The sequence below is a fragment of the Anopheles ziemanni genome, chromosome 3 (genome assembly GCF_943734765.1).
Source record: "Anopheles ziemanni chromosome 3, idAnoZiCoDA_A2_x.2, whole genome shotgun sequence".
NCBI classification, from domain to species: domain Eukaryota; kingdom Metazoa; phylum Arthropoda; class Insecta; order Diptera; family Culicidae; genus Anopheles; species Anopheles ziemanni.
In genome coordinates this window covers 27,516,615-27,541,031 of record NC_080706.1, presented here as the reverse complement: position 1 = coordinate 27,541,031, position 24,417 = coordinate 27,516,615, and the positions used below count along the sequence as shown (strand labels likewise).

General features: G+C 44.7%; 1 protein-coding gene across 4 annotated transcripts in view; it reads left to right on the top strand.

Moving 5' to 3' along the window:
• The window catches only part of LOC131286161 (TLD domain-containing protein 2), a 44,570-nt gene extending 26,727 nt beyond the window's left edge, over positions 1-17,843 (top strand). For 3 of the 4 annotated variants that reach the window (XM_058315053.1, XM_058315054.1, XM_058315055.1), the window contains 4 exons: positions 16,402-16,523; positions 16,595-16,754; positions 16,841-17,010; positions 17,630-17,843. In XM_058315053.1, the coding sequence (XP_058171036.1) occupies positions 16,402-16,523; positions 16,595-16,754; positions 16,841-17,010; positions 17,630-17,765 (588 nt within the window). In that variant the 3' untranslated portion in view covers positions 17,766-17,843. Of the gene's footprint in view, positions 1-5,061; positions 5,222-16,401; positions 16,524-16,594; positions 16,755-16,840; positions 17,011-17,629 lie in introns of those variants that run through there. The other variant, XM_058315056.1, reaches the window with a different exon arrangement.
• The last annotated feature ends 6,574 nt before the right edge of the window (positions 17,844-24,417 follow it).

Genomic DNA, 24,417 nt, shown 5'->3' with positions numbered 1-24,417 from the left:
CCCATGCCCTTTCCATTCTAGTATTCCAGTTATTTGTTTAAATTTGCGAGCAAAAGAAGAAATGATAAGAAAAAATCAACACCATCGTTTGTTCCATCGTCTGGCATGTTTCGTTGATAGAGGAGCAAACATCACACTCGTCACGCCAAAAATATACAGACGATCGTGTGCCGGCTAAATGAAGTGTACGCTCGCGCGTGGTTTTAATTTTGGAAGAAGAAAAAAAACAACCCAAACAATTCATCATCAGTAAAACGGTGACATAATCTATGTTCGTGCCGTCCACTAGCGAATTGTTGACCGTTCTCGCTGCGGTAGTTGAAAAGGTTATCGCAATAGTCTTCTTCGTCTAGCCAATTGGGCGAATGCTCCAATTTAGCGGATCAATTGCGTCGCGATCAATGGAAGACAAGTTTTCCTGACCGGTGCAAAAGTTTGGTATGAAAAGCTAATATGACAATACATACCAAAATTGTCAATCTTTCACTCATGGGAAAAACAACATTTGTGCGTGCCAGCAAGCCCCTACACAACTCTTCTTCTTCATCGTGAATCCTTTTTTCTCCTGCAACAGCATCATAATGACATACATTATCTTGCCATTGTACGCCATGCAAACCTGTTTATTTGGCGAAAAAACACATCACATACCCATAAAAGGGGTTGAGTAAAGGAAGGAAACGAATGAATCCAAAAACAGGCCTCTTCTCTTCCAAAGCAATTTGTGGTCTAAAAATAGCGTTCGTGCGAAAATACCGGTTTTTTCGGCAGGTTCGATCGGGTAGAGGAGGGGTAATTCTGAAGACGTGACATCCAAGCACCGCCAATGATCGTCTTGTCGCACTCAAGACGTGCACGTTTGCCGCCGTACTCAAGAAAGCCTTCCGTTTTATCGTCTTGCAGCAGCGATGGGAACTGAACTTTGGGTGTTTTTTTTATTAATTTGACTTTTGTTACTTTATACGAAACGCGCCAAATGTTCGTAGTGCTGTCAACAACAATTCGTACATAGATAGGGAAAGGAGGGATTCACCTTCAGAAGGACGTTCGGTCACGGAATTCGCCTTGCGACCGCAAGCGTCAGCAGAAATCCAAGCATCAGGCACGATCGCGTGACTCGGCTACAGTGATGCCACGTGAGGAACTCACCACCGTCTTGGCGATAGGAAAGGGAATGAGCCACCCATATCTCCACCGTCTTCCAAGGACCTACTACACCGATCGTTGTACAGATTTTGATCGCCAATTGCTTGTCGTTGGAATGAGAACAGAATGCATGCTCTCGACTTTGGAACCAAGGTTCGTTTTCCATCCTACGGGGTTCTTAACACTGTCCGAAGGACATACCGGAGGAGACCGTTCCTTTCTCAGCAGGATTCGCTTCTGTTTCAGATAACTCTTCCAACGATGATGCAGTTGTCTTTTCATTTCCCTACTCCAAACATGGCTATCAATCGCGCCTTCTGTCGTGTGGTGAGGTGCGTAAACGACACCCGGGCACGAAGTTGTAGCACCAAACTCGAAACCCCTAGCCGCCAGACTAGAGGCGATCGCAACAGTAGCAACAGCAACATGCGCAGCACACGGGCACATTTGGTTCGAAAGTCACCATCCTTGATACACCGAGCAAAACTTCTTCCATGCCGATTTCTGGCCCGCTTCCTGTATCTCATCTGTCCTTCACCGTCTGGTGTCGATTTCGACGGTACCGCTGGGCAGATCATCTTGCAATGTGTTGTGGTCGTGGTGTAGTTTTTTTTTTTCTTACTCCATGTTTGCAGTTGAACTTAAAATCAAAACAACCCTTATCACGTGTTGATGCAAGTTATTCCACCATGCGCCGGTTATTTCGAGATATCAAGGTTAATATAGCGATCGTATCACCGGTGAGCAACGAAATACATCAAACCTACAACATACGATGAGTTATTTTAGAAAGTTCATGAAGGACACGCAAATCGAATCTTTTGCCTGCTTCTGTTTTTGAACATGGTTCTAGCATACTTGAACGATTCATGGATGATACCACCCTTCAATCGTCACCTAAACGATGACCCCTCGAAACGTGCACTAACCGTACCAACCGTAAGAAAGATGATGATCATCATCGATAGTCAAAAGTTTCAGCCACAATAACAAAAAACAACAGGTCCACATTAAGGTTACAGCATAGGAAAACTACGAACAGCCGGCGGGAACTTGTCCCTTTTTGCCCCGCGGCCAAGGTAGTTTTCCTCTGACAAACAATTTGAGAGCTACCCACGACCGATCAACAGACTTAGGGTTTCGGTTGGATTCCGGTCTTCCGGGTCCACGTTAAGGGTATTCATCCCTGACCGGTTCTGAAACTGTACTGTTTGTGTTGTTATTTGGTCATTAGAACACTAAATTCCCTGTTTGACTGCTACACAGAAGGTGCATCTTTTATCGTACCATCGGTGGCGTCGTTTGAATTGGAAAAAAGTGCCCCTGTTTTCGCCCGAGCCAGAAGTTGGAAGAAGGAGAAGGTTGCCGGACATGCGGCGAGGTTCGGGTGGTTTGTTGTTGTTTTGCGCTACGATTGCGCGATCACCTTGAAAACGCCACAACATTCGCACCCGGACGGCGGCACCCCCCAGATACGTTGGAATTTGAACGGGTCAGAATGTTTTCACTCACGTTTCTGGCCGCCATTTTTGTTTACCCCTCCGCCGAGCGCGCCCGCCGGTAGTAATTTCCCGTGGCCAGCGTACAGCAGTCGCCGGGCGCTTGTTGAGAAAGTGGCCGCAATGAGCTGCACAGTTGAACCCCAGTGTGTTTTCCTTCTATTGCTATGAACCGCCAAATGTGGTGTTGTTTTCCATTCTCGCATTCCATTGTGGCGAAAAATTGTAAATGGGGTGCAACCACGGCTACACAAAGAAGTCTTTTTCGTCCAACCATCCGCGGATGGTCGGAAAACAGCAACACACACACACACACACATACACCCAGCCAACAAAGGTGAGCTGCAGAAGAAATCGCGCATTCGCCTCTCACCGGGACCGTGATATTCCGCGCGGTTCCGCTGGCGATCCGCTGGCGGGTGGGGGTTTTTATAGTTTGGTGGTACTATGGTAACCGCGATCACCTTGCCCACGCACACACACACACTCGCATTGTACGCAGTGAAGAGGCAAGGCGACGCAGACTTTCTCACAAGTCGTCCCCGCGACGAACGTCGATCGTCGTCCGCCTGGCCTAACCGTCCCCTGGCGGCATGGACCATTTCATTCTGCCATCCGCTGCGACGGACGACACGCAGAACTTTTTCCTCCACCGAAGCACACGGTTTGGAAGCTGTGGTGATGGGTGCGTTGTTATCGAATTGAGTTTGGTTCGTGTGTGAGCGGATCGATTGGATTTATTATACTTAGTGTACTACAAACATGTCGAGTCCCAGCGTTGAAGAAGCGGTGTAAAACAAGCATCAAACCCAACTTTGCTTCCAAAAGTGCAACTATTACAAAGGGCCTTCCGTGTGAGGTGTCTTGTGTGAATAACGTGTAGTTTTTGGATTTTCTGAAAAAGAAAAACATTACTTTGTGTCGAGAAAATATACACCGTGTTTTTTTCACAATTAGTTTGGAAAACCCCTGGTTGGAAGGGGTCACAGGTGCGCCAGTGAGAAAAAAACGAATATTCCATTTCTATGCCACCGAAACCCAGTGATTCACCGGGTTACGGTTGGCTGTTTACCCGAAAAACGGACGAGTCTTTCTCAAACGTAGTCAGTCAACGTGTGCCACAGTGTACTTGCGCACGCGCGCGCTCGTTTTTGAACTGATTTCCTTTCGACCAAACCACCGGCACACGATCGCCATCGTTAATCATCGCCTCAGCGCGCAGTGTAAAGTGGCTGTAACGGTGCATGAGTTTATTTTTCGGATCATCGAAAACAACGATCGCACACTCAAAAAAAAAAAACTAATCTTTGTTGTTGGTACCATTTCTCTCTGCCCGCCATCGCCGGATGGATGCCTCTGTGAAGCTGCGATCTTCGCGTCTGCATGATCGCGCTCTCGCCGTTGTGGTGGATCGCGACCGCCAAAGAAAAGAGTCGAAACGATCTTCCTAATCATTCGCGCAGCTCTCCACTGTTGGCCGCGATCCGCGCTTTCCACTGCTCCGCTGTCCGTTTGGTGGGGAAAGCTAAGCTCACAATAAAAAAAACTAGTAGTAGTATACTGTCCCAATAACGCTTACATCCAACCGTACGTTCCCGCTCTTTCTCTCTATCTCTCTGTCTCAGTGCATACTGGTTTTCTTCTGTGTAAAAACGTGTGCAGATCAGTTACATCGGCGACCCCGGATCATCCACCAGCGCACTACGGAAACTGTCGATCGAAAAACATCCCGTAACGAGATTCCGTTCAATTCCATCCCCTCCCCAATACGGTTCGAACCATCCCGATTGGCCCGGTTTTTAGTGACAGTCCGGTCCTGTCATCGGACGGAATAGGTTTTGCGACCTACCAAAGAAAACGCTCGACGACGCGAGTAGTAGAGGAAAAAAGTAGCATCAAGGAGCTGTACCGAAATCTGTACACTATTGAGGTTGTTCGAGTGTGCGTGTGCGTTTGTGTGTGTGTTTCTAGGCCGAATTAATGCCAATCACGCTAATCTTCTTTCGCCGTGTCCACTGTGTGGTGTGTTGATCTGCAGTAACGGTGGTCAGTCGTACGCTCTCTTCCTCGCTGGACGGGACGATCCCATCTCGAACGTGTGCTCTCTTTTAGTTTTGTAAATTTATATTTCATCGAAAGTAGTAGGCCATTTACCAATTTCGACACACTTATCTAGTGACAGGCGGGAACTGTCAACATCAAAATCCTGCATCCTGATCGACGTACCTGAAACTGTGTCGAGAGAAAACGGGAAAACTAAGCCACCACTAATCGAATTTCTCTGTGCTGTGATATAATTTTGGTTTCAATTGCAACGATATACTCAAATACCCCTCTCTCTCGTGATTGTATTACCGATTGCCGATCTGCATACCGTATGGTGATAACTCCGTTGGCGTGTTTTATCAGTTTATTTATTGACCGGTTGTAGTGTATTCGTGTGTGTCCTTTTCTTGAACCCGACGATCTTCGGCTACCGAAGCTGTTTGTTATCTTATCGCCACTGATAATCAATCCGAGCGCAAATGATGTCGAAATCGAAAATCAACAAATTGACGAAGTATTTAAAGACGAAGGTAAAAATTTGGTTTTTTTACATTAACTTTTGTTCGTAACTTTTACCCCATGGCGGGCAATGCTGCATATTTGTAGCACTCATAGTACTTATCATATTATTTTAGCTTCAAAGTGCCAATTGAAACGTATCATCATGATCAATTGTTCAACGTGGAAAGCAACTAAGCTATAAATAGAATCATTTAACTTCCCACAAGATGGCGCAAGTTTGTTTACACATTAGACCAAATAAAGTGGGGTGGCAAATATCAGCAGGCTTTGCCTAATAAAGCGGTTCCACCTGTGCTGCTGCTCGTAGGTGCCAAGAAAATGCTAATCATCCTAGACCTTCCACGCACATAGTTCAATTCACGTTAAGGCAAACCCGCTCCTGCCCGTCGTAAAAATTAAAAAAAATGCGACATGGAACCGACCCGTGTTTTATACCTTCGACAGGATTGTGAACAAACTGTTGTGTACATAGCATGCTCAACGTGTTGTTGGTTCTTTTTTTCTCTCTTGCAGTTAATATTATTCACAAGCACGTCGTCTAATTACACTGACTGAAGTGAGGGCCCGTGCGGTCATTGGTCAAATTCTGTGCAAAAAGGAATTGATAGATCCGGTCCCTCTCGCCCGGGCACATTGTGCTGTAATGGAACCGACGGGAAGGAAGCTCACGTTTACGACCATGACCGGCTCCTGATCGGTTCCGTCGATTATGATGATGTTCGCTTCGATCGACGGACTACAGTGTGCCCTTTTATAAGATTTTTTTTCCATCTTTGCTATGGTCACGTATCTGCCAGAGCCTAAATTCTAATCTATAGCTAGTGCAGGCTCGGTGAATGTTCCGGTTTATCCTCGATAAGGTCATCTAGCATACAAAATTTTGAAGAATGATGGAAAAGATACAATTGGTTCTTGAGCTTACGATTAAAAATAGTTCGCCTCATTAACTAGGTAATATCGAAGCATACTTTGATGTGCATAAAATATCGAAGTGAGTTTCATATAGTAGAACCAAAACAGGAAAATATTCATTTAAAAATGTCATCGCTTTTTCGCTAAACCAAATGTATCATTTGATCCTGTGGTTAAACTGAGCGCGAGTTTTTTGGTGCGAAAATACTACCCCTGCCCAATGGCAATGCAAATGAAATTCACCCTTGCCCACACGTGGACGTTAATGGTCAGTGGGAGGAACATTCCAAAAGCGACCATGCTGCTGTCCCCCGGCTGAATATTCATTTGCCATGGTCGTATTTCGATTCATTTGCTTGCTCGTCACACATTCGTACGTTCGTTCCCACAGCAAGCCACCGCCACCCCCTTCGTAAAACACCCTCCGTATGCAACCGAGGGAGTGTCTCCGTTGCATTAAGTGAGTGGTTTTTTTTTATTACGATCCTAACGATCATCATGATGATGCGGCTGGCTTGTGATCACAGTTGCGTTGGGTTGGTTGAAAAGTACCAGCCATAGTAAAGTAAAACTTATATAGTGTCTAAATACAGGCTAAAATCATATTCAAATGTTATTTAAAAAATATCAAAATTCATCGTCATTAATTGCTATGACCGTTTATGAATAGAAAAGCTTAATTTTGCCAGCGACGCATGTTTATTCGTCCTTCACTCTCGTGTAAAACCGCCGAAAACTGGACCATCGAAGGGGTGCTTCGGTCCACACCGTCCTTACCACCCGGCGAAAGAGTGGAAACGAAAAGCGAACGTCTATGTTGACCTTCATGCAGCACACAGGTTGCATCCATAGAAAGGATTTTGAAATTTAAACCTGATACATTTTTTTGCCTTCGAAACATACTTAAGAATATGACTGTTATTTTTTACATCCTCTTATCAACTTTCACCAGGCGATAACGGAAACCCGCGATAGTGGTAGTGTATGTCTAAACACGTGTTGATTGTCACGTGCTCTAGAGGAACGTAAAGGAACTTTTGGGGGGAACAAACTTCTAAAGCTACGTGCAACCTAAACCGCTTGCAAAAGCTCATCTAACGAAGGAGCAAAAGCTCGCTGGCGTTATAACTATGTCAACGACCTTGCCCTGCACACGCATGCATTTTTCTGCAGGCCCACGGGATATCCCCCCTTGCTTCGACCCAGCCCTTTGCCGGATGATGGTGGTCTATGCTCCATGTCTCCCCTACACAAACATAACGACACCATAATCTCAGGCACATGCGCATAAGGAGATGGCGCCTCCAAACGACGCACACCTTCCTGCGTATCTTCGATCCGTGCACCATAAGCCAGTGTGCGTTCCATCGTTGCTCCGTGTTCAGGTCGCGAGTCCGCGGGGTCTCCCTTTTTCGCTGTGTGTGCGCCAGGTGGAGCCGCTGGTGGTATGGACTGTCAAAAGCCGTGTCCTCCTTTCCAGTTCGGTCGGCGGCGGTTTGCGTGTCGGTGGCTTTATCCGCTGCGATTGCTCTGTGACACAAGGCCGAGACAGCTACCAATCTGTGGCCATATTCCGTTGCTCACATTCGAACTCTCGTTGGGCTGAAGTTTATTCTGTTCTTTTTAAAATCCACACAGAAGCACCAATTGTTAAACTTTGTGCCTTTAATGTCGGAAACTTGTGCACCGTTCGTAAAGTCGCGTTACGAGTGTAAATAAAACCGGTGATAGATGATGTCAACATGCAATCTGATGCACTGAATTAGACATTTTCGAACTCGAATTTTGGCTTGCGCAAAAGTGAATGTGCTGTAGTTTTCAACCAGTGTTGCTGCAACTAAATAATACCGGTTCTGCAAGACTCTCGTCGGACGGCAAGAGCGAAAAAAAGGCGGCTCACTATCGACCGTAAATGTCACGAGACCATCGGAGCCAGTGTGTGGCGTAGCGCACCGACGACAACAACACAGCCAATCCGTGTGAAGCGAACACATCCCACCCCTTGCGATGGCACCACACAACAGTCAGCGATATTTTTAAGCCCTCCACACACGAACCCCTTTCCGGTGCGGTTTATGTTTACTGTTCAGAAGCAAAAAAAAACCACACATCACTGTATCACGAACGACGCATACACACTCGTACCTTTCCCCCCAGAGGACTGTGGGCGGCCAAAGCCAAAAAGGTCTCCCCACCGGAGATACATCTCTGTGTTGACGGGGTTGCGATGTAAGAAAGCAATCTAACAGCACCACACTACCACCAGCAGGAAAACGACACGCCGGAATCGGTTGGGTTCCGATAACCGTTCCGACATCGCAACACGAATACCATCTCCGTCGTACTTCGAGCCAAAGTGTTGGTACTACGGGCGTCGGTGCGCGTGATCGCCCGCGGAGCATAAACATAAACATTAAAACATAACCGCTACACGCCGGTAGTGCTTTGCTGGTGCTTTTTCTGCACGCCATCTCGCAAGCTTACGTGTATCCCCCGGAGCTCCATTTACCAACGGAGCAACAAGTTGCCGTTGCAGGTGGTTTGGGAAAAAAGTATCTCTAAAGACGAACCACAGATAAATTAAGTTCCGCTACAATGTGGTACCTCGTGCTGGTGGTCGCCTCGGCCGCCATTTACTTCGCGTCTCGACGTTGGGGCCGAACCCTGTACTACCGATGGGGGCGCCTAATACCGTTTCGCCGGACGATCGTTAGCAAGTCCCGCCCACCGACACCACCGCTCATCGAAACCTCCATTCCGCTGACCGGTGCATCCGGGATCGACGGGGAAGGTGGCTTTCTTCTGCAGACGAACAGCAAGGAGGAGTACGATGACGATCGATTGCACACGGTAGGAAAGGGCGGGAAGTGTGACGTGTTTCCTTTCATTCAAGGGGGTTGTTGTATTTGATATTTTGTTGCATCCATGACATTTTTCTTGCAATGTTGAGGTAAGATGATTGTAATAAAAAAATTACGTTTAACGTGTTAAAGTTTTTTTAAACATCACAAATCTCATTAAAATAGTTTGTCTGGCATATCAGTAAAAAATAATGATTTTCATGATGCATGCATCAAAATGGAATAGAATGTGGAATGATGAATTCTTATAAATAGGTCCTTCCTTTATCGCGCGTGTATGCGAAGGAGGATTGCAAGGGGAATGGGACGATCTTTCTTTCTTCTGTACATTTTATGTGTTCAAAAATGCCTCGTAAACCTTTTCTCTAGAAAAACGGTTGATGGGAACAAGCGTCACATCTTTGTCCTCTGCCGCCTTACCGGAACAGGTGATTCTAGGAACAGTACTATCAGCATTTCCATCTTGCACTTAGTAACACAGAAGTTTCCTATATAAATTAAAACACATTGATAAGCAGAAACATGAATCAACACGCGGCAGGGTGCAGTGTAAACAAATCCTTTACCAAGAAAAAATATGCAGTGAAGGAAGAGTTGTTGCTATACTTACACTTTCCCTTGCGGGAGACATGCGTGCCTTTGAGGGTTAACACATCCGTAGCACCGTCCATCTTCCGTGCCACCCTCTTCATGGCGATAACGTGTACCGGAATGGGCGAGTAACCCTTCAATCACCCAGATGGCTTTCGTCACTGATAAACGTGACAGCTGTTCGTGGGGGCCATCTTCCTGACCTAGGCCATCAGTCAATGCGATCCGCCAACGAACTGGCCGTGGAAGGAATTTTCCACTGTCCACTAGCAAAGAAATGGGAATGCATTCTGTACTGTAGGTCGATACTGTTTGCATGTCGGGAGTCGCGATCACTGAAAGACCCGTTACATAACCGGTGTGAATGAACTGCCTTGTGGTGGGGTCACACTCACTCTGTCCGCCGATCGAGCCTGTTAGTTTTCAGTTGTTCTTGTTGTCGTCGACGTCCGCTAGCCTGTCAAGCGCTTGTTCACGATGACAACAAGGTTAAATCTGAAGCCCTCGTCTATTGCCTCCGATAAGAGCGATCAGATCAGATGATCAATTAACTCCTAATGACTGCCGAACCAGGCGTGAGGTGCCAGTAGTGCTGTGGAAGTATGGATAAGTCATCTTGTTTATGGCGTTGCGGTAATGTCGATCGTCATCGTTGGTTTCCGACAGCACGCGACACTTGCCCACGTCCTTATGGCGTCCGGTGTGTGATCCAATTAATAAAATCAAAATCGTCTCGATCAGAGAAATATTTTCTCAAACACATGCAACGCCGGACCGGCTAGACGCTTTCAGGCTCAAGTCCACCGGAGAGCCACATCCAAAGTGGAACTGATGGAGCAATCGTGTCAGGAGGTCGATAAGGAAGTACCGCATCGCTGTCAGGAACTCCAGCCAACTGAGGGGAGTCTGGTGGAGAACTCCTACCTTGCCAAATAAATCACACGGCATATACGGCGTTCGCCACACAACCTACCGTTTGGCGCAAGGATCAGCGTCGATATGTGAAGTACAACCTGAGGGTGATGCAATTGGTCGATTCGCGCTACTCAACAGCAGGCGTTTCTGAAGGGCGGCGCGCCGGCACGATTGATAAACGGTCTGTGTACAAAATTTCAACTAACTGTAACTAGTAGGGCCGCAGACCACATGTGCATTAGAATTTGCCACACCGCCAATGTGTGTGGAAAAATGGCGCACAATGTCTGAGCCGCTTTGGAGAGGTAGCTAGCCTGCCAAGGAGGAAACCATTTTTAATGCACGGAAAAACCTGTTCCCACCAAGGCCAAGAGAGAGAGCAACCGTGCACGGTGTACGCAACTGCGGGGATATAGGATATTCCATGGTCACCGTGGTTTGGTGTACCGCGCACACACACCTACAGTGTCCGGGTGTGTTCCCTTGCGTGCGTACGTCGCCTCTAGTGGGCAATGTATTTTATCAACTTCAAGCTGCTCTAGGAACTCACGATCATCAGACACGGGTAGATAGGGTGTGATGACGTCTCGGTGTATAGTCCCACTGTTCACTGAGGATTCGTCAGACCCCTCAGGCCCACGGAGATAGTATCGCACATCAGCTTCCTATTTAGCTGGCGTCTATTCGCTCCACAATAGACAGTCGCGCATACTCATGTGATCGTTCAGGTATTCCCACCGCTACGTCAGTGGAGAAGCGTCAGCTCAATGGGTCTTTCAATCAAGACCCGACGCGTCCCGGAGATCATCCGCTGGACTCCACATATCTCCCATCCGTGCGCAGTCAAGCTGTAACCAATTCGACGAATGCTCTCTACCTCGACAGTGCGATCAGATTAAGCAAGATCAACTGTTTATGCATCAGCTCCCCTTGTCACAATACATCTCGGCTTTATCTCCGAACTACCCTGCGGGTGAATCAGTAGTGGCTGGTGACGTGTGTAACCTGACGCATGGCATACATGATGGTGGGGCGGATTTAGTTCGCAAAACGCATCTATTAACTCACTTCCGGCGGATTAACGGCTATCTTACATCTGGAGTGCGAACTAACTGCATTACCTCATGCGCCGCGGTGATGATTGTTTTTTGCTCCCCTTTTTATGCATCATGTTTAGTCATTTGCAGATTCCGGCTTAGTTGGGCTAGTACATGAAATAAAAACTGTCCTATTATTTGTATAGTCTTACCTTGTTGAAAACGATTCCCTATCGAGTAAGACATCAATCACTGGCATATTAATTTCAAGAAAAAACAATAGCTCTGGCTAGTATTTGGCTTATTTTTTCAAACAATTAACATTCATGTTACTTCGCTCGAATTTGGTCATTCAACAAAATGGCAAATGATTCGTCAATTCATCTGTTCCGCCTCCTTTTGGCATTAGCGCCGGGGAGGTTCCTCGTTAGCACCTCCAGTTGCTAAGCTACGACTCCAAAGTGAGCCTAAGCCCCGAAAACTACACGTGCGTTGGTACTCAACTGTTTGCAAGAGAAGATCACCGTCTCATTCGTGACGGGTTCGTGAGTCTCTTAATAGTGTCTTCCCTCGATGAAAATTAGCCATCGCAGTGTGCCTTGTGCGCTGTCCATCTCCATCGTCTATCAGTCACGGGTGGCGCTTTTTTGCCTATCATTTTGTCAATGCCAGGTCCCGTACCTTACCGTACATTTCTGGCGATGGCCGATCACCTGGCCTGTTTCCGGTCCATGCTCTGTTGTTAAGCTGTCGCGCGATCATCCTGTCAAAGAGGGGTGCTCTGCTGTTCGCGATATTTGCCATAAGTATTCACAGTGCTTTGATTGCACAGTGTCGAGGCAATATCTCCACAACGATGGAGCAGATGTTCTGCTGGGGCGCTGGAGTGTGATAAAGTGTCGACATTAATTTCCTAAGTACTTTCGACTAGTGCAAGGATCTTATGCCGTAATCTTCTATGGGTGATCTGCTAAGTATTTCTTAAATATTCTGAATTCACACTCGACAAAGACATGATAAATAATCGCTATCCAGATCTGTCGAGACGCGTTTACAGGTCCCGTTTGGATTTTGTACTCGAAAGTAACGAACCATGGCACGAGAAGTAACTTGCCTCGCCCGACTCGCGAATGTGTGTGCATATGGGCACACAAACACCGTCTGACATCGTCTGACCAAGATTGTACCTTGAACGCGCTCTGACCGATTCCACCAGGCACTGCAAACCCGACCGACCCCAACCCGGCGCGCTGGGGAAACCAGTACACAAAGCGTTTACGCGCAGAGCGTTCTGTTAGTTTGGCGCGAGACTTCCACCGGACTGGAAGTGTGAAACGACGCCTGGTGTCTGCGCTTGCGGTCAGTAAAAAGTGTAGTTGAACCAAGTGAGGTGTGAAATTTTGTACGCACAAACATCCATTGGCGCGCAGTGTTGTTAACGCTTGTCGGTTATTAGGGTGTGCCGCATGTTTTCGAAGCGATCTACATGTTGAACGTTTTCATAGCACATCCTCGAACGTGCTTCACCTTTGCGGGGTTCATCAAAACAACTAAAGTGTTTTCCCATCACACTGTGACGCGAGGGCGAGATCATTGTGCGTAAATAGTAATTAAACTGGACTCGCAACCTTCTCAACTCACCTCTCAGGGTGCGAGAGCGGATCAGTAGCTTGAGATAAATGCAAGAAGACTGTCCTGTCGCCTTGTGTGTGTGTAAGTGGCTTTGCTAGAAGCACAACAGTGCGTTGCCACCGCGCGTCCTGTATTTTATCCGCTGATTGTGCAGTGTGTAAAGTTTTGTGAAAACATTCAACCTACACAAAACGTAACGTGTATGTTTCAGTGACATATCGTACCCTAGGTACCTCCTGATACCAAGATCCTTTGTCGCCTCTACGCCAAACGGCCGTTGAACCAACGATTCAAACCAACCGCGGAACCATGTGCGAACTACTCAATATGGCACCGTACGGGGACAAGGTTATTATTATGATGTTTTATTTTATAAGCACTCTACACGGAACATTTAAAAACTACCACTTAATGAAATTTTGCGAACTTTTGTAATTGGCCATACCTCTAAAATATTTTTCTGGTGGAATGAACAAGAATGAATAAAGAATAATTCATCGGTAGCGCGATCACACTTCGTAGTTACACAGTTGCTTTAAAATAGGCAACAGTCTTTTGGAAAACCATCCACTTAGCTTACTCAGCATTATGCCAAAAACAATCCTTTCGTCGATTCACTACGCCGAATTAAAAGCAAAATAAATCGCTCGAAAAACATACTCTGCCGTAGCAAATTATTCTTACTCGACCATGAACACACATGAACCCTTGATGGGCGAAGCACCACCGAGCGACAATTGTGTTTACTATTGTTAACGCTCGAGTGCATTACAAAATTATCTTCGCCAATTTGTTTTTCCTTCTCTCCATTCCGATGTGACTTTGTTTTCTATGTGCGCTTGTGCGATTGTTCCAGCAGGCATCATCATTAGCATGGCGCGGATGCAACGGCCATCGCCAAGTGGGATGGACCGTAATAGAAGCTACAATTGGGAGGATGACTGCTTCGTAGCGGCCGCGGCAGTCAATTATCTGATTATCTCGCATCACACAGAATATTCGAGAATTTGGAGCAATTTTCATTGGAGAGGTGTGGGGTTCAAGCCAATTTCAAGCTATGTCAATTGCGGGTCGATTCCAGATAGTATGAAAATTGGTCTGATTCACCACGAAATCGACAAATCACATTCCTGATTTGCGGGAGAGTTTAGTAATAGCTTCATATTCTTTCCCTCAAAATGAGGCTCATCTATTATGAATTTTCAGCATACCAATGATCATTAAATTTAAGTTTGGATCATGTCTGGATTAAAGAGGCTCCTAATAATATTTTTGAACCTCTTGAAAATACAAAACAAAACAAATTAATCAGTTACACTTTGCTCATGTGTAGGTTTGTTGTTCATTCTTTTCATACAAACTGACTAATTGCGTTCCAGTAGGTCGTTCAGATTAGAGATCACAATGTTAGCATACAATTGCACAACGTTGTTACCATGTATCGTATGACGCGCTGCTCGGCGGCATTGTAGAATCATTGAACATCAAATTCATCCCTCGCAACATCGTCTCCCCCCTCTACCCCCTGGCCCGCTACATAACGAGCCTGCCGTCCAACTATAACCCTCCCCACCGGTCAGTTCTCACGCCGACGATACGCAAATCACGTTTCGCGCCCTCAGCTCAGCTGTGGTGTGTGGCCTCATCACCGGTTGCGGTTGTTTGTTCATCTCCAGTAAACCAGGCCATTCGGCGGCAACAAAATTGAAAAGCCCCCACGCATTCGCTTTTCTACGCATTTACATGGGTTTAAAAAACCACCTCGACGCGCACGTGATCTTGGATATCAGATCCGCAAGGCTCTGGCGATGCGCTTGACACTATCACTATCTTTCGCTGGGAAGTACGGCAATATAGGCCCTGTTAACGGTATCGGCCTTAACGAATGTAATCTGCTTGGTTGGAGAGAGAGAGATATCGAGAAGGAGCTCCCTTGGCACAAGGGGACGGTGTGAATAGTCTAGAAACTTAAAACTTGCCAAGTTCTTCTTGCATCCACCTGACCTTAGTTCTCTTTGAACCTACCCAAGATGCATCCTCCACCGGCTAAGAATACATACATCGTATTGCCTTAGCGACGCGGGAAACATTCGCGGAATTCCAAAATAAACCTTCTTCTTCCTAAACGTAGACGATCGCAAACTCATTCTTCTCGGTTGCCGCAGCTGTTGTTACCGTTTTGTAATCTGGGAAATGGTGTTGAAACAGTCGGTGATTAACGTGCGGACAGCTTAAGCTGCCCTAAGATATACAACCGCGCTACTGTCCGCTCGAACTCGGTGGCGTTTCCGCAACAAGACTTTGTACATTTGAGTTGCTCTACTAGTTTGAGGGAAAAAGGGCCTGGCAATTTCAGAATAGTTTGTTCTTTAGCAATACGCTATTCTAATCTGCGGAATCTTTATGGTTCTATCACTCACGTGTTCTAAAGCCAAGCAGAATCTATATGGTTCTATTTTAGATTCCAAATTTTACCTAACCTTGTATGCGATTAGCATTCATAAAAATTCAAAAGTAAATGCATAACAAAAATACGTTGGAAACATTATATGAAGGGCTAATTAAATACAGAGGATATGTTTATGGCATAACCTACCCTTAGACATACGTTTGATGTTACAATGTGCTTCCGCCCATGTCATAAAAAATGTTTGAACATATTTCTCATCCGATGTACAACCTTTTGTCATCTATTCCCTTCCCCCTATTCTTGTCTATATTTATATATGCAGCAGCGAAAATACACGATCGTCCCGTTACAAACATATCAATATACAAATATGCTCGTAAATATTCTCACAGTTTGCTATAGAATGAATGTTTTAATCGTCGTTATCGTTTGTAGTGAGAACAATGTTTAAGACCACAAAACATCGTTTTATTATTTGACGTTTTTACACCCTAAGTTTATGGCCTGCGAGGTGTGCGTAGCCTGTCCGTTAGCCTTTAGCGTGTTTGACACCTAGTAGTATCTCAAGTATCGTCCTTTTAAATTCCTCCTTCTCCTTCCACCTTCCCCCCACTCCCCGCCACACTCACGTAAGCGTAAATGCCAGTATTTTTGGTTTGTTTATGGTTTTTACTTTTATACCGCACCCTGTGCAAGCCTTGTGTAGAGAGCCTATTCCCTATCCCCCACTGATACCCGGCTGAACGATTAGTAGTCAGTAGTCAGGAGTCAACTGTTGCACGGACACTAATGCCGCCTTGTTTCGTCCCATTCGTTACCTCCCCGTGCAGGTCCTGTCGATGAGCACAGATGACTACCGAAAGGCGACACTGTTTGCATCCGGTTCGTTCGACCAGGACTTCCAGATTCCGGACCTGATTGGGCAGACAGAAATCCTCAGCGAAGAGCACAGGTAAGGGTGTTCGCTGGTGCCCATGTTTACTGATACTTCAAACCCTTGGCTAATATCAACTTGTGTTTTAGGGAAAAACTATGCGCCCACCTGCCGGCCCGTGCCGAGGGCTACTCCTGGTCCCTCGTGTTCAGCACCTCACAGCATGGCTTCTCGCTGAACTCCCTCTACCGGAAGATGCATAAGCTCGAGAGCCCGATCCTGATCGTGATAGAGGATACGGACCATAACGTAAGTGATCGGTCTTTTGCAAGCCACATCTGCATCTTCCCAGCATGAAACCGTAATCGAGGCTCGTTTGGTTTATCCTTTCGCAGGTTTTCGGTGCCCTGACGTCCTGCTCGTTGCACGTGTCGGACCATTTCTATGGCACCGGCGAGTCGCTGCTGTACAAGTTCAACCCGCACTTCAAAGTGTTCCACTGGAGCGGCGAGAACCTGTACTTCATCAAGGGCAACCCGGAGAGTCTGGCGATCGGTGCTGGAGAGTAAGTGATCGTAAACAAAATTCCGTAGAAATGAATTTCCCTGTTTTTCCATTCCCCCACCAAACACTCTTTGTCAGATGTTCGTTGTGATAAGGGTGTGTTATTCATTCGACCACCCTTTGGCTGAGGAAAATAATGAGGAATGATAGAAAAAGTGTAACTACGCGACATACATTCTACGCCGTGTAGAATGCGGCGTAGTTGGTGCATTAGTCAGTCGAGGAAGCTTACAAGAACTGGAGCATTTGGTGGGATGTTTTTGTTTGTGATCCTCCAGTGTTTCATCGTCATAGATCACGCGATCGTTCCAAGGTGTGTGATAGAAGGAGACATTGCATGCGACACGCTGATAAGAGAGGCCTGTCAGGTTGATTTGAGCATCAACCGGTTCTACTAATGAGATGGCACGGAACGCGCATCCCCCTGTGACACCCAGTGACTCAGAACTTCGGTACGCCGAGTTCGGTGTTACTGGCGTTTACATTTGTGTACAACTTAAAACAATGTGACCCACTATTACCCTCCTACATTCCTTTAGTTTTAAATAACCTGCTAGAAATTCACCTGCAACTCGACTGCTTGTTCGCTAACCTCCTTCCACTTTACTTCCTCCTTGCAGTGGAAAGTTTGGCCTCTGGCTGGACGGTGACCTGAACCAGGGTCGATCACAGCACTGCAGCACGTACTCGAACGAACCGCTGGCGCCGCAGGAGGATTTTGTCATCAAAACGCTCGAATGCTGGGCCTTCGTCTAAGTCGCCATCCTCGTGCCCCACCCGCCGTCCCTCTCCCCTCCCAAGTGTGTAGTAGTCGCGGGCGATGAATGGAGCGTGTTGTGTGTACTGCATGTGTGTGCTCTGCAACAAGTGCCCGGCTCACCGGCAAGTGTTGAATCCTGTATCCCAAACATCGGCCAACATCGGCAACAAACAATTCCGGCTAGCCACAGGGCTCCATCGTGCGTGTAGCTGCGTATCAACATAGCATCATATTTTTTCAGTTCTTGGTTGGAAGCGAAAACCGTGTGATGATGGTGCAGTGCAGTGCACGGCGGCGACCAAAGGCCAAACGTGATGTGATGTGATTGCAAGGGTTTTATTGCGCTGCTCGGAGAGATTCACGACACGGGATTGGGTGTCATAAACACGTGGACGACGCTAGAGCCTCGTGCTAGGGTAGGCCTCGTCGGCGTCGGTTCAACTTAGCTCGGGACGCATTTGGCAATGTGTGGCTAGGCCTTCGCACCGATCATTGGTACGATTCATTCGGATCAGTTTAGTTTACAAAAAAAAAAAAAAAAACAAACAAACAAACAAACAAACAAACGGTGCAAGGCGGTGTACTGTGTAGAATGTAAAAAACCTGTGGCAGAAGTAAACAAGAAATAAGTTTAAATTTTAGGTGGTCGAGTCGAAGAGAGAGCATACTTTTACCATAGCAGCAGCATGTGGGACTAAACGAAACAAACAAACAAAACACAAAAAAACACACTCACACACAAAGTAAATGTTGTTATAGTCTAGTGCGCATGGCATACTAAGTTAGCGAAGGGTAAGCGATCGGGCTTCAAAGGGCAAAGAACGCGAGCGAGGAGCCTAGGGAATGTTGAGCAGAAAACAGAAAAAAAAACCAAACGGAAGTTTATCTATATATATATATATTTAAAAAGAAAACAAACTGAAGAAAATTGTAATCAAGAGTATCTAATATGTGCGCGTGTATTCGAGTAGTTAACGCAGCGAAATGAAAACCAACAATTGTTTTGCAAAAGAAACAAACTGCTATACCAATTATCATCCCGAGCCTGTGTTCCAGGATCGTAGGCGAGGGGAACCGATCATTAAGCATACAATCACACGCGTGCAACATCAGCGGTTGAACTACAGACAAAAGGATATGAAAATAACGGGCATGTTTGAAAGCGGTGTAGACTAACGGTGTATGCATATGCGACGGCTCTCGATCGCTGCAAAGATCGGTAAGAAGATCGTTCGAATTCTAAACTAACGTAGATATATATATTCATATATATATTTATCCCTGCGTTAATCCGGTTTGTCCTTAGAGCTAGTAGTTGAAAACAAAACAGCAAACGACAGGAAAGCAGCGCGCGGGTTCATGCGGACAATGTCATACCGCTGTGCAAACATGGCTTAGCAAATCTGGCATATTGTCTTTAGATGGTGCTTTTTTAGGGAGTAGTTAAACCGGGTGGCACTCTGTAGTCTGTCTGTCTAATTGTCCGTTTATGAGAGAACCGATAGGAAGAAAGTTGGTCTCTCGTCGTGTGTTTTTTTTTTCTATCCCGGACAAACGCACGAACAACGAACGCTTCGTGTGCCACACATCCTCAAACGCAAAATCTAACTCTATGCAGCTATATACCTGTATTGCAAACCGTTCCAACCGCCATCAAAGCGAAGCATTCGATTGTGGCGTTGAATGGGGCAGGGAGTGGGATGATGAGGATCGAGAAGATGAAAACTCACACATACACGACCGCAGCACACACCCACATTCACAGCAAAAGGATGATCCTCGTCAGTCAATCATCCATTTTTGACGTGCAGTGTTTGGTGCTTTGGATCTGGCGGTAGATGAGCCATGAGCCTCTCTAGGACGGTTGAGACCATATTTCCATTTTTAAGGGCAGTGGCTTACCGCCGCCCTGCACCCCTCACTCCACGTTATCACATACACACGCGAACATTACTTCACAAAAACATTACATCAAAAGTATCTAGTAACCATAGTGCACTCCGTAAGCGATAAGTAATGTTACGTGTGGGCTGGATAAGGAATGTGGCAAAGAAACATCGTGTGAAGATGAAGTAAAATATACATGCACGCGTAGATTAGAAACTGTCCAGGAAAACACAGCATCCCAAATTAGCTATCCAATTAACAATGGGATCGCGGAACCCAGCCGCGTGTGCATGTGAGCGTGGACCGAAGACAGGACGCTCGAAGGAAATCATTGATTGATTGCCGGCATGTTCGATGAGACTGTTTGCTGCTGACCGTTTTTTGTTCAGTTTTGTTTCATTATTTATTTACTTGCCTTGGGTTTTCCTGTATCAATCAGTACACTCACTCAGTGTCTCACACTGCGATGATGTGTGAATGGTTTTGCTCTTCTAATTTGTGGACGGAAAAAATACTAAAGCAGTACAAACACCACAATACATATTTGTGGGGAGTAATACAGTGATCGGGGAACTGACTCATTTTTGGGGTACTTTTTCCCTGCCTCAATTGCAAGGTTTTCTTTTTTAGTAACATTTTCCATACGAAGTGCGCTCGCGTGTGATGTGTGTGTGTGTGTGTGTTATGATTGGATGGTGGAGAAGGATGTAAGGTTTTGGTTGAAGAACTGTATCAGTAGTGCATTGTTTGTCCAAGCTTCTACTCTTTCTCGTCCCATGAACATGTGCAAATGCAAATAGATGTAACACATTATATTTGCAATCTTACAAAAACCTCCTTTCATTCGATACCTTGTGATATCTTGATCATTTGTTTTTACACGTTAAAAAAAAAGTATCACCATGATGTTGAAACCCCTGTAGTAGTCGATAGGGAAGCGACTGAAGGAAGATTGTTACGTATTTTTGTTTTACCTTTTTTTTTTTGCTCCATTCCTTACTCTTTGCTTCAGTATGTTTATCCTTTTCCTCCCGGAAAGGAAACTTCGCAAACTTTGTTTTATTTATTAAATCTCCAGTGTTTTTTTTTCGTGTATCATTCATATCTTTTAAGTTAATTATATTTACAAATAATAAACATTTTATTATAAATCGAACTAGTGATCGCGCATTGGCGGATGAATATTTTTATTTGTCCAGCGAGATTTGTTCACGAACATCCTTCTGTTTTTCTTTCTTCCGATGATAATGTCAACCCTAAATGTTATTTTTTCAGGAAGGCGGTAAGCAGTCTTTTGGTAAACGCAAAAATTACTATCTTTACGCATCGTGAGTCAATTCAGCTTCCAACACATTCACGTTGGATCTCGGATGGTAGGGCAATCCGTACATTTTATTTTTAAACGACCTTATTCTTTGCTAGCAAGCGATTTATGATAGGTAAAACACCATAATGAATTAAAGTGTAACGTTAATCGACGTGGCGAAGCGCGGAGGGTGAGCATATAGAGTAACTCTTAATTGATACAAAAAGTGAAGCTAGTTTTATATGTTTGTTGTAATAACTTATATAAAAAAGAGAGTGGGAGGGGCAGAAATCGTTGCTGAAACAAGAAAGCTCAGATGCTAATTAATGGAACGGAAAAACTATTTTGTAGGAGCTATTACAAAAAATGAATGGAATTTAATATCCCACATGCACTAAAAAAACATTTGAATTGCGCAAGCAATTAATAAAATGTAATGCTATAGCACATTTTTTGGATTTTTGTTGGAGTTCTAATTGTTTTCTGTTTGGTTTTTTAAAAATATTTTTAAAGTTATTGCGTGTTTGGGATTTTTATTTTCATGTGTGTCCATCACAAAGCACGCACATACGATCGAAAGAACACATTACGTACCGATATGTTATGTATTTTTTTATTTTCTCCATATCATCACTACCATTATATTTTTCATTTATTTCTTTTATTTCAGCACAACACTATAGGTGAGCACGACACACATAAAACGAAAATTAACACTCGTTAAATCGTACGGGCCTTCTCTTGCGACGCCGTTCGGTAGCAAGAAGGACCTGTAAAACAAAAGACACAACACTTGATCGAGGTTAGCAGCGTGTTCCGTCGTCTGCCACAGAGAATCGAACGGGTAGATGGTCCATGATGCTCTCCTACCCAGTGAGGTTTTGCTTTCCCTAATGTTGGCTAGGGATTTGCTAGGGAAGAAGCAATGAAAATGTAGCGAAATGATAACACATATGGCTGTTAAGAAACAAGTAAAGAAAATATTATAAGATGAACAATATATTATACAACACTTATCCCCAACCTTTACTCATCATGTTAGTAGCAAAACCCTTAATCGACCGTAGAGGCGCACTAGAGATATACCGAAAGCGAAACTATATAATTGGTAGAAAGAGAGGAATTAAAAGAAGAAGAAAACAAACTACGACACATATAAGATGAAAAGTAAACAAAACCGTTTCCCGTTTAGTAAAGTTTGTAACATTTTTAGAGAAATTTATCGAACACTCCGAACACACAGTGTAGAAGGAGAAGACCGAAAAAGGGGGAACGAGCGGAAACACTAAACCCGAAACACTACAAAACTAATCAACAGAAGGAAACAGAAACACAGGACAGGAAAGCAGAATGAAAAGGATGAACAGGATATGAAACACGGCTAGTTTGACGCAACAAATGCTTTAAACACTATGATACTTATCCATCCCGGCTTATGAACACTTTTCTGCTTCGTGCTGGAAAGGGAATCAAATCTTTAAAGAAAAAAGGGAGGACGATAATTTATCGAATGCTCTTTGGAAGGCAACAAAAAACGTGTTTGTACTTTGTATTGAAAGGCGCGTGCTAAAGGCGAACAAGTGTAATACAGCACTATCTGTATGCGGCACGACTTATTCTAACCGTTTGACCAACTGTCTGGGGGAGCTGCAAAAATCTAAAAACACTGGGGAGAACATGAACCTCATGGTCGCTTTCGAAAACGGGTTCGGGCAAACACGCAACATCCCCGATGAAAAAGGGAATGTCAACGAGGTTTGTAACATTTTGCATTGCTTCTAGAACCCTTGTGGAAGCGCCCCCGGATGTGTTCCGGGTAGGAACTCCGGATTTTCTTACACAACCACTTTATATCGCTCGAAGAACCGAGGAGCGCACAGAAGGACTCGGAAGGGCACTATCGAATTTATCGCAAGACGCAGACAAGTTTGACAAAAGATACACAGGCAATGGCAGCAAAGGCTTGAACCAAGAAACTAACGAACAACAAAACACTGTACAGCTCCACCGTCGACGGACACTGTGGAATATAGAATCAATTCAAAATCAGTGCTACGGCAAGCTCACAACACACTTCTGAAGAGGAAGTCTATCGTAATGGCATTCAAACTACTTTACAATCGTACAACTTTCGACCAATTTGCGAACCAAAGTAAATCCCGTACTGGATTGATGGATGATCGTAGGGAAAGGGATCGCGCCTTTTTTTTAAAGAAGAAAAGGAAACGTTGTTCATCAGAAACACATTTATTTCTCTACCCTCTTTTCCTCAAACTACAAATTATTTACCTACGAAAGTTAGCTAAAGGAAATTATATAAAATAGAAAGAACACTGTTTTGGTGTGACCGTTTGTAGGAAAACCAAAAAAAACAACTAAACAACTAAACCAATTAAACTATCGCGGGTGTGGTTTGGTTGTGTTTCTCTTCACCTATACGATACACGAACGTATACCGATCAAACTTCATAAAACGTTCAGGCATGGCGTGCCACACGCGTGAGAAAAGAAATCGATTCTGCAAAACAAAAAAGAAAACAGAATTTAACTACTCCTATATGATATCCTTCATAATTGTGAACATCTTATGCGAATAGAAACCAACACACAGATACACAGACTAAGTAACAACATTGAAAAAAAAAATCAAAAGTAAACAACACACGTACGTAACCGCTCAATGGCCAAAGACAGCAACAAGAGGTCAGCGAACATTTGGAGTGCTTACTGAACTGGAAAGCTTACGCTGAATTGGCGACATCACAGTAAAGGGCATTAAAACCATTAACCGACATACAGTTGAACAAATCACAGACATACACATATACACACCCTCAGTAGCGAGTGTATAAGAACAATGAAAGTAGTCAACATAAATTGTACTTCATATAAGAAAAGTGTTAGTGAATGTTATATAAATGAAAGGAAGGGGGTAATTATCAAAAAAGAAAAAAAACATGTTAAATTATATAAAAGAGAACCATTTAAATAAAACTAAAAGAAAAATGAACAGATTAAACATTCCCAGTGGCTAGCGACAAGCGAAAACGAACGTACCGCGGACGAAGAAGCAAACTTCTGTCAATTACAAATGTAGAGACTGGAATAATGTTAAAAATTAAATGGAACAAAACCAACACAGACACATACACACACAAACACACAGATCGCTACTAAAGACTACATTCACTAGCACAAACTCAGAGGTGCGTATGAATCGCAACAGCTGATGATGAAAGAGATCTTGCAGAGGAAGGAGTAAAATGAATGTTTGAAGAGGTCCTCGTTGTGAATGGGCAGAGGAGAAAAGCCGAAGCATTCGTAAGCGCACGTAAGTGAAAGTATATGTAACGGAAAAAAAAACATTAAGAGCGAAACAAAAACAACTCATATAAAAGCTTACCTATGTACACATAGAAAAGAGTGAATGCAGTATATGCGTATTAAAAAGGACA